At 55.7% G+C, this 17,895-nt stretch overlaps 1 protein-coding gene across 3 annotated transcripts in view; it reads left to right on the forward strand.

The window, feature by feature from the left end:
* Positions 1–17,895, forward strand: part of NTRK3 (neurotrophic receptor tyrosine kinase 3) — a 269,649-nt gene that overhangs the window by 179,231 nt on the left and 72,523 nt on the right. The window contains exons 13-14 of one of the 3 annotated variants that reach the window (XM_037053667.1): positions 4,380–4,514; positions 5,907–7,893. The exons of 1 other annotated variant lie outside the window; for it this stretch is intronic. In XM_037053667.1, coding sequence (XP_036909562.1) covers positions 4,380–4,514; positions 5,907–6,025 — 254 coding nt within the window. In that variant the 3' untranslated portion in view covers positions 6,026–7,893. Of the gene's footprint in view, positions 1–4,379; positions 4,515–5,906; positions 7,894–17,895 lie in introns of those variants that run through there. One more of the 3 variants, XM_037053668.1, reaches the window with a different exon arrangement.

Below are 17,895 nucleotides of genomic sequence, written 5' to 3' on the forward strand. Positions count from 1 at the left end.
TTTTCTCTATACTTTTTGAGTTTCAGATATGTCAAACATTTGGAAAGAGTAAAAAGGAAAGGAAAGGAAAAAATATGCTGAGTGTGCACACAGGTGTCTGTCTGAAGTGCAGAGGGGGGATGAAGGCAGAGAAAAGTCATTGCCTGAGGCCTTCTCTCTTCTGTCCCACTGTCAGAAATGGTCCCTTGTAGTAGCTACTTCTGAGAATGGTGAGCAGGTTTTGCCCTGTGACTAATTTCATGCCCTGGCCTCCAGAGTGTGCCGACTCTGGGAAGCCTCCTCCTCCCAGTCTTGGGGGCGGGTGGGAGGAATTCCGCTTTCTCTGGGACTGACCCCTTTCCCTCGAGGCTGGCTTGTTGGTGGGGTAGTCGTACTGATGCCGAGTGTGGAACCCATGACAGCCTCCTCCTCCTGGGGGTGAGCCTGGGACTACCTGTCAGGGAGGAGTCAGAAGAGCCTTCAAGATCCTTCAGGGGCAAACCTTTTGCTTTTGTCTGAGTGTCGCAGTGACCTTTTATCTCACCCAGGCCTGGACTCCCTCCCACCTGACTTGGGCAGGATTCCCCGAGCCCCTCCCTCAGAGCATCTGCACTCAGCTGGACCCAGACTAGGCACACGAGACAGGAATCTCATCACTTATTTTCCCAGCAGCACCAAGGCAGCTTTATGGGAAGAGGTGCTGCACAGTGAACTTGGGGGTCCCAGCTCAATACTCTAAACCTCGCTTACATGCAAGGGATGCTCCGGTTCCAAGTTCATTTCGGCGTCCTCTAGAAACCTCTGTAGCATGCTGTTGTAAGGCTGGGGGGATGCTTTGGGCCAGATCATGCCCCCAGGAAGTCCTGTTGGCTAGCAAATAACAGCCTTAGGTCATGTGCCTTACTTATGTGTGTCAAGGTCAGTGCCAGCTGACAATCCGAGTGCCGCCTTCTCCTGAGCAGCAGCAGTGTGAGTGGGCTCCGGCACGTTTTCTTGTTGGGAACTCACTCGGGTGGTCAATGCTGCGCTTCGATGGCTGTTACTGTGCAGAAATCTTGGCTGCACATTGCCAGCACTGTGGGATTTTCAAGGGGAGCTAGAATGGGGATATTTTAAATGTGATTTTCTCAAAGTTTTAAATGTTGGCAACTAAGTCAAAAATTTGAAAAAATTAGGTTGGAAAAAAAGCACAAGTTAGAGTCACACATGGCCTATCGGTTGTTTGCAGGCGACCTCAGAACAACAGAGGGAAAGATCTGAGAGCCTTAAGCAAGCTAGTTTGTGGCTAAAAAGCCTGGGCGTTTGGCCTCCCCTACCTGGGTCCACGCCAGCAGCCCTCTGTTGCATCTGACGGCAGCAGGAGAAAGGACTTGATTGGGGAAAGCAATAGCTGCACCAGGGGCAAAGGTGCAGAGCAGAGCAGCCACGGCCTCATTCCAGGAACCATCAGGACTCCTCGGCGGCCTTCCCACAACCTTGGAGAGGTGCTGCGCGAGCAAGATTCATGTGGGTGAGGGAGCTCCTCGTCACCGTGGTACCTCCTTTCTGTCCCTTCTCACTCCCATGGTGGCCCAGGGAGAGTGCTGGGGAGGGAGTCTGAGCACTGCGCCTGACTTCTCAGGTCTTTCTCAGACACCCCGCAGTCTCGCGGAGGGGGCGACTCTGTCTCAGATAACTGCTCTTCTCACCAAACCCACTGTACCTCTCTTTTTTTTGAGTTTTATTTTTCATCCTTGCTAAGCTGAGCCCCTAGGATTAACATTGAAATAAAGGACTCAGTGTCTAGATAGAGTCCCCAACACACACAGAGTGTGACTGTGGGCACGGCGGGGTGCAGGCAGCCCGAGTGGGTTGGGCTGGGCTGGGCTCCAGCCAGGGGAGGATACTGCAGTCCTCACTCGTGCCCCCATCAGGCCCGGCCAGATGGGACGTCCTGCTTCCCCCGGAGAACGTCCCCACCTCGGCGGCCTTGACCTCCCTTTCAGCCTCTTTTTCCTGGATATTGATTTTCAGCAAAAGGAAGCTGTATTGCAAAATTGTTAATTAGAAGGACTTTGGGGTTATACAAAGAGGTTGATTCACTATCGTGCTCTGCCACAAAGTGACATTGGGTGTTTTTTAAAATATCGTGGAGCCTCGGTTCCCCACACGTGAAGTGGAGTTAACAGTATCGGCCTCATAAAGACATGGGGGGCATTGAACCAGCTGCAGGTGGGGGAGTTTGGACTCCGGGGCGGCGGGCGATGCATCTGATGGCAGGGCTGTCACATCTGGGCGTTGCGTGGGGCTCCCTTCTTCAGCCCGAGTCTGCCTGCAGCCTGGTTCAGACGTTCCACCTCTTCTTACCCCTTAGGGAAGGGTGGGGAGGCAGCAGCCAGACTGCCCCTGACTGGGGTGGGGTGCGCAGCAGGCTCCCCACGCCGACATCTGTCATACCGCCCTTTCCTGCTGTCTCTCTGGCCAAGGATCCGAATTTCTCTGTGTCTTTGCTTCCCTATCGCTAGGCTGCCCGTGACCTCAGTGCCAGGACTCCTGTGTGTTTTAACCCTCTCCTGGCTAGAGAGTGCTTTTCTCATGGGCGTTGCTGTGTGGGTGCTATGCATTACTGTGAGTAGGAACTTTGGGATGACAGATAAATACATCTGAAGAGGAAATGTTGGAAAATAATCCAATAGAGAGCTCCATTTGGTATTGGGCCTTTTATCAAGGCCATAACCTAAACCACTTTATGGAGTTAGGTAATGAAATTATCATGTCAGATAACCAAAGGAAGAAGCAGAGACAGAAAGGGAGGCCTTGGGGCCCCCAAGTCTGATGAGGAGCATGCGGGCGGTAGAGTCGGGGAGGCTCTTCTCACTGGCGGGAGCCGGGAAGCTGCTGGCTCTGCACTCCCAGGGCCAGGGTACGGGGGTGGGCCGGGCCGAAGGCCTGGAGACGGGGAGAGGGTCAGGAAAACAGGGAGGCTTGAGGGCCTGGGCCACCCCTGGTCCTCCTTTGGCTGCGGTGAATTTTAAAGGACTCGCCCTTGAAGTCTTAACCTGCTTTTGGTTCAGTGGAATTGGCTCCAAAACCTCTCATTCAGCCCTTTGGGTGCTCAGCACCCCTTGCCCCCTGGCCTGTCTTCACAGCTCCCCTTCTTTTCCCATAACGACCCCAGAGCTTCTGGCTTGCTCCTCAGGATACCCATGCCTAGACAGTGCCTGCAGACCGGGCTGTGTTCTGAGTTACAGAAGGCTTGCAAATAGCGGCGTGTTGGGTCCCTCTAATGACAAATGGAGGAAGGCCAAAGCTAATGACAGATGGAGGAAGGCCAGACGTGAGGGTCCATGGGCCCCGGGTGGGTGGGGTCTTCCTCAGAGGTGTGCTTGTTCCACCTCAGCCTTCCCTCCCCCTGTCTGTCCCTTTACCCATCAGTGTCCATGGTGGTCCTGGCCTCTGCTGCCCTCCCCCCAGCAGATGCTTTCTCCGTTCTGCTCTGGGGCTGTTGTGGGGAGGAGGGAGAGGAATGGAGGGTTTTGGAGCACTGCCTCTTATGCTGTCAGGCTCCAGCATTAGAATCTTGGAAAGGCTCCACCTGGGAAAGAGTTCCAGAGAAAACAAACCTCAGATCCCGGCTCAGATGGGAAAAGCCTTGTGTTCGCGGAGGCAGCGTCAGGGACCTTGGCAGAGGCTCGGACAGGCTTGGCCCCTGCCTGTGATGGGTCTGACGTGGGGCCTTCCAGGGCCTGGGGGTGCTGCATGACCTCCACCAGAGATTCCACTCTCCAGCTATAATGATGTTTTTCGCAGGAATTGCAGCCCTGGGATCTCCAGTGAGCCAGCAGCTTTTGTTGTTCTGAGTGTTTATGTTCTAACTAAGGCAAGAAAGATTTCAAGGGGCCGAACACCCCTCTCATCTTTCTTTTCCTCTCTCGCTCTCATATAGTTGTCTTCCTCTTGGAAATTAGCTAAGTTTCTTCTGTGGGAGAGAAGGTGCCAGCGAGAGGGTCTTGAGACCTGTAGGATCATCACGCAGGTCATAGAAACCATCTTTCCAGCCCTGAGAACCGCCCAGAACAGCAGTGCTGGGTACCAGTTCAGGGCACCCTGGCCGAGAAGAAAGAAGGCTGGGGGGTTGGACATTAGGGAAGGGGGCTGGCAGAGGCCATGGCGACAGCAAGTCTTTCTTCCCCGACTCCCTCGGACAGTTTGTTAATGCCGCCGCGCCGTACTAAGATGTATCTAGATTTTATGCCTAAAATAAACCGGGCACCCCTACAGGTCAAGCAGTGTGAGAGCAGGAGCTGGGAACACCTGGATTTCTCCTGGGCGTTTTGCATTTAAGAAAACTACTGCCCTGTGTTTTTGCACTTGGGGCTCAATACTGACCATTAATTCCCCATGTCTGCCTCTCCTGCCAGGGGTCTTTTCAAACATAGACAATCATGGGATATTAAACTTGAAGGACAATAGAGACCATCTAGTCCCATCAACTCACTATATATATGAGGAACCTGAGGTGCAGAGTGGGGAAATGTCTTACCCAAGGTCACATGGTGAGTTACCTCCTTTGACTTTTGAATGCAGGACAGACCCCTCCCCCACCAATGTTGATTCTTAAGGTTTCAAGACCTCATTACATCTCCATATGTCCCAGAGGACGGGGGAGGACCAGGGGCCCTGTGGGATTGGTCCCAGCGTCCCTCAGGTGAGAGGAGTCTTCCGGGGAGGACGCTTCAGAGGTCTTCAGGGAGGGTTGTCTGAGAGGCGCGAGAGGGCCCATGGCCCGGAGAGGAACGCTGGCTTCCCAGGCACGAGGGGGCCCTTTGTCCCGGTCAGCACAGGGAGGCTACCGCAGACATGTCCTGCCTTGAGACTGACCCTCCCTTTAAGCATGATGTCATAGTGGTCCCCTCCAACGTCAGGAATCTGACCCCGCTCCCTGCAGAGGGAGGGCTCCCAGCGTCCCAGACCTGTTCGGACGAGGAAGAGGACAAGTGTCAGTGCGGCCAGTTCGACCCGGGCCCGAGCCCAGCTGCCCGAGGTGCCCTCCCCATGCCCGCATGCAGCTTTTCTGCACTGGCAGGCTGGCACTGCTCGTGTGTGCACACCTGCGAACACACACCCTCTACAGACATCATCTCACCAACATTATTTTGACCCGACATTGACAGAAACACCTCCTTTTGGAGGTGCAGTTGGGAACATATCTCTGGGCGTCCCCATTCAGTCCAGGGCAGTGTGGCCAGAGAGGGGCTGAGCTGTCCTCCTTGCTTGGGGCTGCCCATCCCCTGTGAGACCTGACCTCATGAGAAGGCTGAGGGGTTAGTTATCGTTTCCTAAGCCTTCTGCTGGCCTGGCGAAATGAGATGAAAAAGTCAGTGAGAAGGAGCAGGTAGGCTTGGAAGTGCAGAGCACCACCCCCTTCCCGGTGCAGTCAGAGGTGGTCTGTGCGGTCCCAGCTTCTAGGATTAGAAGTGGCCCTCCAGTGTCCCTTGGGAATGTGAGTGCTGAGAAAATGTCCTCCCACCACCTCGAAGCCCTCTGGCTACCCTCGCAGTCACACCCAGCCCCCACCCAGGTGTCGGCTTGCCCTCAGGGGCCCCCCACCCGAATGAGGCTGCCCCAGCTCTTCCACCCTCCAGCCAAGGCCCCGTCCCCGACGTTTTGCTCCCTTCCCTTCCTCGGCTCAGCGGAGGCACAGCAAAATGGAGTTTCCGATTTCTCTGACCACGCTTGGTTTTAAGTCAGTTTCCTCCCCTCCCCTTTTGCTGCCAGTTCATTTAGCTATTTCCAGTGTATCTGCATCCATATCTCCAGCTCTTCCCCCCTTTCAAGCTCCCTCTCTGTTTCCCCTCCTAGTTTTGGTCTTCTTTGGGGGATTTGGGTTTTACTTTATTTTGCTTTTTTCTATTTTTCTGTTTTGTTTTTGTTTTTGTTTTTTATAGGTTTCAGAGAAATTATGTTGAATCCAATAAGCCTTCCTGGACATTCCAAGCCTCTTAACCATGGCATCTATGTTGAGGATGTCAATGTTTATTTCAGCAAAGGACGTCATGGCTTTTAAAAACTCCTTTTGAGCCTCCCTGATTTGATGTCACCTGGGTAGGCTGGGCCCTCGGAGAGGCTGGAAGCGCTAGGCGCCGCTGTCTTTGGATCTGGGGATGCTAAGTAGGAACTGCATGAGCCACCGTGCCCACGCCCTTAACACCGCCGAGACGGGTGTCCTCCCACCCACCGCTGGCAGGGTCGCCCCTCCCTCCAGTCATCACTGTGCTCCTTGTTGTCTGGCCTCCGAGGCAGCTCCTGCCGCCATCTTTAGAGCCAATAAAGAGAATTAAAAACCTGTGCACCAGGAACCATCTTTTAAACATGCTAGCCATTCTCTTGCTTTACAAAACAACCCAACCAGCCCAAGAAAGCCTGCTGAAGTCCAGCCCTGCTCCGGCCTCACTGGCCCTACTTGGAATCGCGGGGCCTCCCTGGCTCAAGTCTTAGTCGCCTCGTCGCCCGCAGCCTCCGGCGGGGAAGAGCGCCTGAGCGGAGGTGGAGCTGGTGCGGTGCGAGGAGGGGAGCCAGGCCCAAGCATTGGCACCAGATTAGGTCTCAGAGGAAAGAATGGAAACCAGTCATTTTCTGTGCTTTGGTTTTTTTTTTGGTGGAGAAACCCGTACATGTTTTTGGACACAGTCTCCCCCGCTTCCTCTCCTCTTTGGAGCGGCTCGCAGTGAGTGCCGTGTTAGAAAACCCCCAGAGGGGGCTTCTCCAGGCCTCCTCCCTGGCGCCTAGGCCTGCCGCTCTGACACGCGTGGGCTGCAGGCGGTCTTGCCTGTGAACTGGCTACCTGCTAGGACGCAAGGGGCCGGGGAGCCAGGGACCAAGGCCTCTCCTGGTAGTCCGTGATCCTGGGATCGGTTCCTTCCCTACTCTCACTTGTTCTTGACTCAGAGACCGTTCGGAACCCAGTGGAGTCGCCAGTTCACCAACGGGACGTGAAGGGGAAGAGAAGTAACACTTGGCCTCCTCCGGCCCCTCTCATGGCACCAGTGGAAGTTTCATCCGGGTCTCTGGTCAATATGTGTGTTTGCCTTGCTTGATTTGACTCACTTGCTTTGACTCATGCCTTACTGTGTGGCCACCCTCTCCCAAAGAGGGGGTGATTCCCCCAGCTTCAACTTGACCCCCTGGGGAGAGGGCGGGGATGACTGTCCCCTGCTTTGATAAGGAAGGCACAGTTTTAGGGCCTGAACCCCACCCAGATTTGCTGCCACGTTGGCTGAGCGGACTTCGGGGTGGGCCTTGTGGCCCCTGCCCACGGTGCCTCTGTCGTGGGCAGTCGGTACGGGTGGCCCCCGTGATGGTGGAGGGCCTGGAGCAGGGGCCTCCCAGGGGAGCTTTCGGGGTGAAGTGGTGGTGGCTGTAGCCCTCCGAGTTCTGGGTGGCCGTGCACAGCGGAGGGTCGCAGGCTCTCCGCCTTTGGCAGACTTACCCAGGGCTGAAGGTTCCCACTTAGGCTCCTGTCCTGGGCCCTGGGGGTGGTGGCTCTTCATGCCCAGCCTGTTCTGCAGACGCTCCCATGGGGTTTAAAAATGCGAAGCTTTCCGGGTTCTTGCCCAGTATCTGGGGTGGCCTCCCAGGCACCTGAGTGTCCGGAGTGTCACACGGGATGCAGCATCTCTCCAGTAGCCCCTCCGAGCTCCCCGCCGTCCTGCCCCCCCCTTGTCAAGGTGGGCTGTCCCTGCTGTGTCCTGCCAGCCCTTTGGGCCAGGGCCTCCTCCTGAGTGTGGCTTTAAGGAGTCGTCAGCCTGAGGGTGATGTTTTTAATTATTGTGATCATTACCTCATTTCCAGCCTCCCAGGCTCCACCCACCCAGCACCCTTCACTCTGCCGTCCTGCTCACCTTGTGCTATGACAGTGGGGCGCCGTGTCTCCACAGGGACTCATAGGAGTGTTCAGTGTCTAGTTTCTTAATAAACACTTTATTTTCTAATGAAATGACTGGGTCAGACCTCTTATTTGGCAGTTTTTCAGAGAATACTGAAGATATAGAAATTCTAAGCTACCCACATTCCCCCCCCCCATTTTACTGTTAACCTTTTAAAGAAATTTCTTAGTTTAAGTCCTTTTGCAAAGGCATTTACAATCTGTTTCATTGGTTGGCTTGATTGAGACATCTACAGATAGGTAAAGTTCATTCAGCGAAGTGTTTCCTCATTTTACTAAGGAATTAGAGGCACAGAGAGGTTGAGTGGTTCACCCAGGGTCACACAGCACATGAGGCAGAAGCAGAATTCAAACCTGACTCCCCAGACTGCTCAGGCGACTGAGACGCTTGCCTCCGTGGTAGCTGGGGACAGTTGTGTAGTCCAAGCGGCCAAGCCTTACAGAGATCCTTTTGTCAGAACTGATGTGTAGGGGGTTCAGGGATGGGCTCAAGGGATCCTTTATCTTTGGTGCACCAGCAGGCCAGTGGGGTGGGAGTGGTTTTGTCTCTTCCCTGTGGGTCTTGGGAAGGTGACCCTGCCCAGAGGAAGATCAGGCTCCAGGCTTTTACAGGCCCACCTGCTGAGCATTCGTACCTTGACCCCCAACACACTCAGGTAGGCCAGGCTCTCCTGGTGGGTCTGGTGTGGGCTGCTGAGGCGGGGGCAGGGGGAGGGTTGGCAAAGGAGTCCCGGAGTCCTATTGAAAATAGAATGCTGGCTGGGCCCACTGGGCACGCTGGCTTCCTGGGCACTATCCCAGCTAGGAAGGTTGGAATGCCTTCTGTAACTTTTAATATCTTCCTTTGAGGAGGCAGGGACTCTGGATGTGGGAGATTTGCAGCAAGAGTAGAGGTCAGGGGCTGGGGACAGGCTCCTGGCTGCACTGGGACCCTTCAGCAGGCCCCAGCAGGCTTGGTGTGCGCTCACTGACGTAGAGGGAGGGGTGAGACAGGAAAGTAAGATGGGTGCACTCAAGGTGAGGTTGACCTGGGAACTGATCGGGCTAAGTTGGTGCTTTTCCCCTTACCCCACTTAATCTCCTGTTTAAATCTAGTTTGGTTGACCCCGCCCCCCACACCCCTATGGAAGTCCCTTTCCACTAGAGCGACCCAGGGGCTGGGCTCTGGGCTCTGCATTCTCGTTCTCAGCAACTCCTAGGGCAGGGGACAGGGTTGTCCTGAGAGTGGGGACTGTCTCTGGGACCACCGGGAGCATTTCTTTATCCATAGGAGAGAGACTTTGATTTGTTTCGATGTGAGAGGCTGCCAGGGCCTGGGCGTAGAGATGATGACCAGGCATGGTCCCTGAAGAGATGGCAGGGAAAACATGGGATGCAGGAGCGGGTGCTGGCATTGGGAGGGGGAGCTCTCCTGTGTAGCAGGGAAGAAGAGGGAAGGATGGGGGTTTCGAGGTTTGGGGGTAAGGAAGCGAAGGGGTTCTTGTCTGGTGGCTTCAGAGGTTTCACCTCTGAAATGGAAGGCAAGGCCTCACGCTGCCAGTGAGCAGATAGACATGAACAGAGTTGAGAGGGTCTGAAGCAGCAGCAGCGGAGATGACAGCAGATGGCGGGGAGCGCGGAGAAGTTGCTGGGCAGAGCCGGGGCTGGGCGAGCAAGGAGAGCACGCTCCATGTGCAGGACTGTGTTCCCCGTGCTTTCCTGCTGGGTCCTGAGGCCCCATGGTACTTAGTCCACCGTGAGAGGCTTCTGGGCAGTCAAGTTGGCACAGGAGGACCTGCAGGGCTGAGCTCGGCCCAGGAGGATGGCGGCCTCGTGTAGGGAGGCTCAGTGGACCAGCGAAACCTGTGGCTCCCTGGCCTCCGGGGTTTAGAATCTCTCTCACAGAATTTCGCAGCGGCTTTGTTGGCCTTCATCTTACGTTATGAGCTCGAGGGGATTTCGTGACAGAGGTTCACAGCAGACAGAGGCCATGATCCCGGTGTTCTTGCCCTGTGCTCTGTGCATCTTCATTTTGGAGGGAGGGGTTGAGGGGCCCTGGCTTCGAGCCCCAGTCCCTGAAGCGGTGAGGCTGGGGGACTCGCTGTGCCCTTGAGAAACTGTGGGCTGTTCTGGGGCACAGTCGGGGGGAGGACCGGACTGTCCCGCTAGGGTTGTGTGACCAGGTCCTAGAAGTGGTCGCTGAGCTCCACAGAATAGGCTCCCTGTGGTGCATTAGTACTGACCCGGGTGTCGAACTCACGAAGCACCTCCTCAGAGCCAGGCATGTTGTCCCCGCCGGGGAGCCGAGGCTCAGAGTCCATAACCAGCCCAGGTGTTCACAGCTGTGACCCGCTGGCAGGACTGGCACCAGGCCTCCTCAGCTTGAGAGTGCTCTCGGCCGCTCTGCCATCCTGGGGGCTCCATGCTCGTAGACCCCCATCCTCACTCCCAAGATAAAGTCTTTCAAGGGCCATGGGGGCTGGATGCCATCCTTAAAGTCCTTCCGTGACCGCCCGAACAGGGTGATTTTAAAGACTTCGCAGAAAAGACTGTGCAGTGTGGGTCCCTCACCCTTCCTAGCATTTAGGGACCCTGGCTGCCTGACAGCGCTGTTGGTCTCAGAGCTAAGATTCATCACCTGGTTTCAGTTGGTGAGATTCCAGAAACAGTGTCGGCACCTTCATTGTCGAGGAGGACTTGTAGGAAGAGACATCCTGATTCTCAGGGTGGCCGGCGAGGCTGCCTGGGTCTGGGCAGGTGTGAGCAGCCTCAGACAGGAGGGGAGTGACTTCCACGCCATTTGCGCTTTCTGCAGCTCACGGCAGAGGCCTCCCGGTGTGCCTGCGCTCAGCTACATGCTCCTCCCCCAGGGAAAGAGCACAGGCCAAGCGTGTATAGTTTGGAAGTCGCCTCTGGGCTGCCTCGTCTGTCCCTTCTTGTGTGGGAATAGTTTCCTGCAGCCAAGCTCCTAGCAGCTACACCCTCGCCACCTCCCAGCCACAGGTGTGACCTCAGCACCGTGTACCACACCTCCCCCAGCTCAGCCCAGTTCCCGAAGGTCAAGGCCAGGCATGGGTGGAGCAGAAGCACCTCGGATATGGTGGTAGTGAGGAGCAAGGCAGGGTGTGATGCCAAGGAGACAGCACAGGGCTGGGCGGGTCAAGGCAGGACAACTTCACTGCTGTGTAGTCTCCTGAGCGAGGCCGGACTTGGATTCAGCAGAGGTCCCTTCAGGTTTACTGCCTGAGCTCCCAGGTTGCTGCCGGGGTGACTGAAAGGACAGTCAAGTGAGGGAGGAGAGGGTGGGGCGGCCCTGGCTCCTCTGAGGCTCCTGGGGAGGGACAGAAGGACAGCTCCTCAGGGTACAGGGTGGGGGTGACATAGCCGAGTGGAAGATAAAGCGGTGGGGAGCCTGGACTGTGCAGAGGGCCTAGAGCTCTGCTGCTCACCCTCCCAGCTCCGCTCACCCTCCATGTTCCCACGCTAGTGCTGGGGGCGGGGGGGTGGCGGGGGTGGCGGGGAAGCTGCCTGCAACCTCGTTTTCCTTGGATAGCTCTGAGTTAGCATCTGCCTTCAGGGATCTTGTTACTGCCCCCTGTACTTCCAGCCTCCCAGGAAAGCAATCTAGAACTCCCAGAGCTGAGTAAGCCTCTCTCTTCAACCCTACTTGGACCCAAAAGTGAGTTGAAGGAGACGTGCTGGCCAGAGATAAGGCCCCTCGCCTGCTGTTGGGGTGACTCAGAAATTCCACCAGGATTCTGAGGCCCATTTAGGTGGGATTTTAATCCCAACTCCTCCTCCTTGGTAGATAAACTGTCCTCAAGTGACCCTACCTTCCCCTTGGGATTAAAGCTCCTACTCAAGGGAATAAGGTCGAAGACCTGTCTGCATTTCGTCCCTTTCCGTCAGGTCACATTCTCCTGTCATGAACCGTCTGCTGTGTACCTGAGAGGGCCCATGTGCCTCACCACCCTTGGCTTGGAGGCAGTGTGCACGTCTTGCTCAAGTGTGTGTGTGCATCCCAGGTGGGGGAGAAGATACCCCTGGGGCTTGCCTCTGATGGGGCAGGGGGCTGTCGGAGAGGCACGGGTCATGGCACACAGAGGATTCTGAGGGCCCAGTCTGTGTCAGAGGCCTCCACCCCCGGTTGTGACCAGGCCCACACAGGCCCCATTTGGGAAGGAATTGGAGGTCCTTGAGGTAGAGAGGAGAGGTGGGATCACCTAACTCCCAGAGAACAGCCAGAGCTGTAGAGAAGTCCTGGCTGAGGGCTTCGGCGAAACGTAAGCCTAGAAAAGGAATGCGTGAGCCTCCTCCTCATACCAGAGGCAGCCCTGGGTGTCTCCAGGTCACAGTGGTTGCCCATGACCCTGTGTAAACGGGAGCTGCCCCAGGCCTCTCTGGTGCCAGTGAACCTGACTTTGATTCGGCGGAGGGCGGAGAGAGGTGCATGTGGCAAGAAGAATGGAGCTTGGCTTTTCTGGGAGGCAAAGACATTGAGCAGTTCTCCCTTGTCCTCTAGGAGTGATGTCAAGTGGAGGATGGGTCAGAAGTCCCACCCAGCTAATGGAGAGGCTGTGAGGGCGGAGGACCGAGGCGCCCAACAGCATGAGGTCCAGGGCCGTGGTCCCTGGCTTGTGGCTTCGTCAGAGTTTGAGGGATAGAGTGTCCTGTCAGCTCAGAAAGCCCCACTGCACCTGACTTTGGTGAGGGGCACTGGAGGCCTTGGTGGCTAACAGTGACAAACAGCTTGTCTCTGGGCTCTCCTTTTCTCTCAGTTTCTGCCACCAACAGCAGCAAAGTGAAGCCTGGTTCTTCCTTGGCGGGCTCACTGGAGTGATTAGCCTGTTTGCCTTAAAAAGACACGGCCTCCCCTCTCCTGTCCCAAGTCCATTCTGCAGTAGGCAGGGCAAGCCCTGTTCCCAGTGAAGGGACTTCATTGCTAGCAGGGTGGCCTAGATATTTCTTTCACGGAGCCTTGGAATGCCACAGCTTTGGTACTGGAAGCTCGCACTAGTGTTGCTCTGTTTTAGTCCTCGTGTTACTTGAGAATTCATCGTGGTGGTCTTCACTCCACAGGCTGGCAGCAGCCTCTGAGCAGACATCTCGGGGCACTGGCCCCCCGGTGCACCTCCCGGGGAAAGCCGTGCCGTCACGGGCCCGGCGTCTGTGCCCAGGGTCTGTGATGTGGTTCTTTCAGCTGCATGGGCCTAGGGGAGTGTTCACTTCACACAGCCAGGTTCTCCAGGGTGTCGGGAGCATGTGACGTGGGGAGTGTGAAGCTGACAGGGGTTAGACTCCATGACCCAGCAGACCCTCGGCCTGCATAGCTCTCTCATGTCCAGTCCTGCTCAGCATGGCCAGACCGGCAGTCTCCCAGATCTGCCGGCCTGCCGCCGAAGTTGAGAAGAATGGGTCCTAAAGTCTGCGTCCAGGGCCCTCCTACAAACAGTTGTAGGGAGAAGGAAAATTCCAGAACACAGACCAGCTGCTAACTGAATGCAGCCAATGTCATATATACATTAGAGTGTCAGCGTTCCATTGGTGTTAATTCTGAGAGAAAACTCACATGACGGAGAGCCGGAGGACACATCTCAACACAGTTTTTGTCATGAGCATCAGCCTCCGACAGCTCGGGCTGGCCGAGAGGACACAGCCAGGACCCCTGACTCGCCGTGGTGGTTCCCACTTGAGGGCCGCAGCTCCGGATGGAAGCCTTTCATCCAGCAGGGGCCGGAGGCTGAGCCTGCCAGTGAGGACTTGCATCTGTGAGGAGCAGAGGGGGCCCCCAGTAAGGAACACAGTGTGAGAATGTCCCTCCTGGGAGAATTTAAACCCCGCGTCTGTGTTTGAACGGCTCGCAGAATCATTCAGTCTTTAAGGCTGTCGATTTGGCATTTCTGGCTGCCATGGCGGACAGTGGCTGTCTAGTGTCTTCAATACCGAATGGCCCGCCTGGTCGTTCAGAGGGTCAGAATAACCCCACTGCTCGCTCTCAGGATGATGTCTTTGGCCACCCTTGGCATTTTATCGGGTCAACCGCTTGACCAGCTTCCGTCCCACGTGCATTGGTGGCTTTTCTGGGCAACGCCTTCGCTTCTGTAGTACGGTTCTCTCCCAGTTTGCAGTCCCCACCTTGCAGAGAAACCCGTCGCTCTCACTCTAGTTTTTAGATCAGTGATGTGGGGACCAGGCGTCCCCTCTTGTGGCAGGAGCAGCGCTTCCCTTCAGTCTCACAAAGTGCTAAGAGCCCATCGAATAACTCGGGAGGCCGTTGCATGGGGCACAGCCACCTCCTGCAGGCTCACAGTGCACACAGGGACATTAAAGGCTCCGGGAAGTCCCACTTCACGTCTTCCCGTCCCACCACGTTCCAAGTCCAGTTGAACAGAGACTGCTTTCCGTCAGCACCTATTCATAGACTGACCCGCACACCTGGGGAACACTCTGGCCTGTGGTGTGGCAGGAAGCTTTACAAAGAAGCACCAAGCAGGAGGTCCTAGCCCCCAGCCCTCTGGTATCAAGAACTACCGACAGGACACCTTTGCCCAGCCGCAGGCTCCGCCCCTTCCCCGGAGGCAGAAATGCCCTGGGGGCTGCTGGGCAGGCACAGGGTCCCTGCACTGAGATACCTCAGAAGACAGTGGTAAGTCATTTCACATAAGAGCCGAGGCTTCAGCACTAAACCTGGCCGCCCTTCCCGGCTGGTGGGGAGGCCTCACCTAGCGGTAGCACGCAGAAGCGGAGACCTGGAGCCCAGCGTCGCCACTGCTGCCCACAGAAGGACCAGGGTAAGTTACCTTTCCTTGTTCTGTACTTGTCTCTGAGCTGAGACGAAATACCCTGCCTGCCTTGGCACATGCCCCAAGTGCCATGCCCCCACGGTCACTGCTGCCTCCGAGTGGGGACGTCTTTCGGTCCTTGGGTTCTGCTCTCTCTGTTGAGTGTCTCGGTGAATCACCTGGGAAGAGTCACCTTTGATCACCCCCACCCCCTGAATCCTGGAAGGCTTGAAAGCGAGGGGAAGGTGGCAGCAGGGAGTAAGATAGCCGCTGTTCGGGTGAGGGCTGGTGCATTTCTCCGGATGAGGAAGGAAGCAGATGCCCGGGGGTTAAGGGGCCCCTCTGTCACCGTTGGACAGGGCCAAGTGGGAGTTCTCGGCGAGATTTTCCGACTTTGATCTCAAGAAGGCAGCTCTGCCTAACAAATAGTTTGAAATGTCAAGGAATAAATGTTAAAGCTTGAGGGGTGGCTCTCCTGGGAGTGAGTTGCCTGGGCCGGTTGGGCAGGAAGAGAGGAGCACTGCAGAATCCTTCACATAGAGATTCTGGCTTGGTTTTGTGATATTTAGGGAAAAAAGAAAACTCTGAATTATTTATAACACAGAAAATGGAAGCAGGCTGTACAGGAGTGGTGGCCGGGCTGCACTTGGTAGTTCACTGTCTATTATTCATTTGCCCTGTCCTTGAACTCGAGAAACTTTTCTTATTGCTGACATCCCATCAGCCTCTCCTTGAGTTGTCTGTATGTTGGTACTGTTGTTATTTCAAATGAGGAAAATTCGTGTCCTTTGATACGGGAGTCGAGGGGAGGCAGTTTCTAGAAATGATGGTTTCGAAAAGCAGGAGCTGTCTGTGTCCCCTGAGACGTCCTCAGCGTGCCCTTTGGGACCTCTTTCCACCCTGTCAGCTCCAGCCTCGCCCCTCAGACAAGGGTTCGGGGCTGCTCAGTGTGGGTGGGAAGCGTCTCGGTTTTGGCCTGGCCGACAGTCGCCATGTTGATCTGGGGAGGGGGATGTTAGTTCTCAGTTGTTTCATCTGAAACAACGGGGGGCAAGTGTGGCATTCCTCTGCTGGGTGTGGAGCTGTGTGACTGATACCATGTGTTCCAGACACCTCCGGACCTGGGTAGTTGGAGTCGGGGCAACATCCCCTGGGGGGAGAAAAAGGAGGTAAAGAAATTAGAAGGGGAAAATCAGAAGTGATGGAAGTTTTGGTGGTAAAGCTTGAGAGAATGGGGTATTTCTTTCTGTTTATTTTGGTCAGTGATGTTGCTTAGATACTTTTTAAAAAGTGCTTCTTTCTGGGTAATAAGCATATCCCGATTCTATAGCATGGCTAACTGAAATCCACTGATTCTCTCAGGATTGTAGTTTAGTCGGAAATTATAAGCTTCATATGCTGTGCATTCCCTGGCCTCAAATAATACAACGTGCCGTGGTCACTGTCCCTGTGATTGTTTCTGCACACCCTGGACACTCTCGGAGATGTGTACCAGTGGGGCCAGTTTGGGGACCGTTTGGGGTGCCCAGGTGAAGCTAATCAGAATGCAAATCAGACCATCAGTAAACCTGCAAACCACATCAGTGTGGGATCTAGGGTGTGTTGCTCTTATCACAAATATTACTTTTGCTTTTTCTCCAGACTTGATTTTTTTACACCTCAGAGAACTTAGAGCACATTTTGCAGTTAAAATGTCACAGTGACACTCCTGTTCAGAAACTCTGAGAATGTGCTTATTTTTACACTCAGTAATTCACCTGCCTCTCAGAAAGGTCTTCCAAACGTTTCCCCTGTGGCCTGCGTTCAGGGAGGAGGATGCGTGACCAGCATTATTATTGCCCCAGGGTCATCGTGCTCAGACTTCCTGGTCTTGTGATCCCTTTCCACCCTGAAAAAAAGAGAGCCTCACAGGTCTCTTGTGTGTGTGTGTGGGGTTATGCCCGTCTGTGTTAGCTATAACTAAAGTCAGTCTGAGAAGCAGGGGTGGACACAGGCAGACGCCCACGGTTTACTCTGCCAGCAGGGCGGCGGTGATGTCCCGTGTCGGGAAGCACTGGGAACACTCCATGTGTGCCTGTGTGGGGCCATGAGTGGACATGTGCAGGCCACGTTGGTGGGCATGGGAGGCTAGCTGTGATCCGTGTATCTCCTGGTGTGGTGTCAGACCACAGCCTTAGCCCTGCTGCTCCAGGGGACCCCGAGCATAAGCAGATTCTGAAATCAAGTCTGTGCCCTCCCGGTGCCTCTGGAGGGTACCAGTCATGCCATTTGCTCCAGGCTGTGGCTCCGTCAGCACCCCACTTCTTCATGTAGGCGTTGCCAGCGGTGTCACCCGTGCGGACCCAAACCCAGCCGGATGGGGACGTGTGTGCCTGGTTGTTAGGAGCACCACAGGAAGCAAGCACACACGGAGGACTGTTAACAGCAGACTGAAAACCGAGAGATGGGTGCTTGCTGCTCGGTGGGGGGGGGGGGGCAGCGTGGTTCGCTGGAGCAGTAAATGTTACGGGCTGATCGAAGAGACTCGGTGTGAGCGGGGTTTGCACACTTCCGTCGGTGATGCAGGCGGAGTGAATGGCAGGAGCTTGACGAGATCTTCGACGGGCGTCTCACGGGTCAGAAGTCCCATCGCCTGCATCACATTCGGATGTGCCGGGGGAACCTGGGGAGCTTCGCAGTATTCTACCAGGTTCTGTAGGAGCGTGCATGTCAGTTTAGCGGCCCGGGCCCCTGCTTACTTCGACCCGGGCAGCTTCGGTTAGAGGAGGAGGAGACTCCGAACTGCGCACCCTCTGAGGGAGGTGGACTCCCTGCGCACTGCAGGCTGAGGGAGCTGTCCGATCACCAGGCTCCGGGTGCAGGACAGGGTGCCTGCCTCCTCTCCCTCTCCCCTGCACATTCCAGATGTGTCAGCTGTAGCCGGGGGATCAAGAATGGCTCTCAGCTTGTACCGAGGAGCCCTCTGTCACCCACATGCCACAGTCCTCACCAGGAGAATGGGCTCTGAGATCATGAGCCGATGGTTGATGGACTCACCCTCAGTGACTGGGCATCTGCCCCAGGCCAAGCGCTCGCTGCCTCTAAGTGCAGGAAATGTGTTTCCTGCCCTCAGGAGCTTCACAGTCTAGGGGTTCTCAGCTCGGGGGGACCTGTCCCCCAAGGGACATGTGTGGAGACATTTTTGGTTGAGGGTAGATAATGCCGACAGCCCCGACAATGAAGAGTTCTTTG

Source organism: Sturnira hondurensis, unplaced genomic scaffold, assembly GCF_014824575.4.
Source record: "Sturnira hondurensis isolate 20B ecotype Veracruz unplaced genomic scaffold, ASM1482457v3 Scaffold0007865, whole genome shotgun sequence".
Lineage (NCBI taxonomy): Eukaryota > Metazoa > Chordata > Mammalia > Chiroptera > Phyllostomidae > Sturnira > Sturnira hondurensis.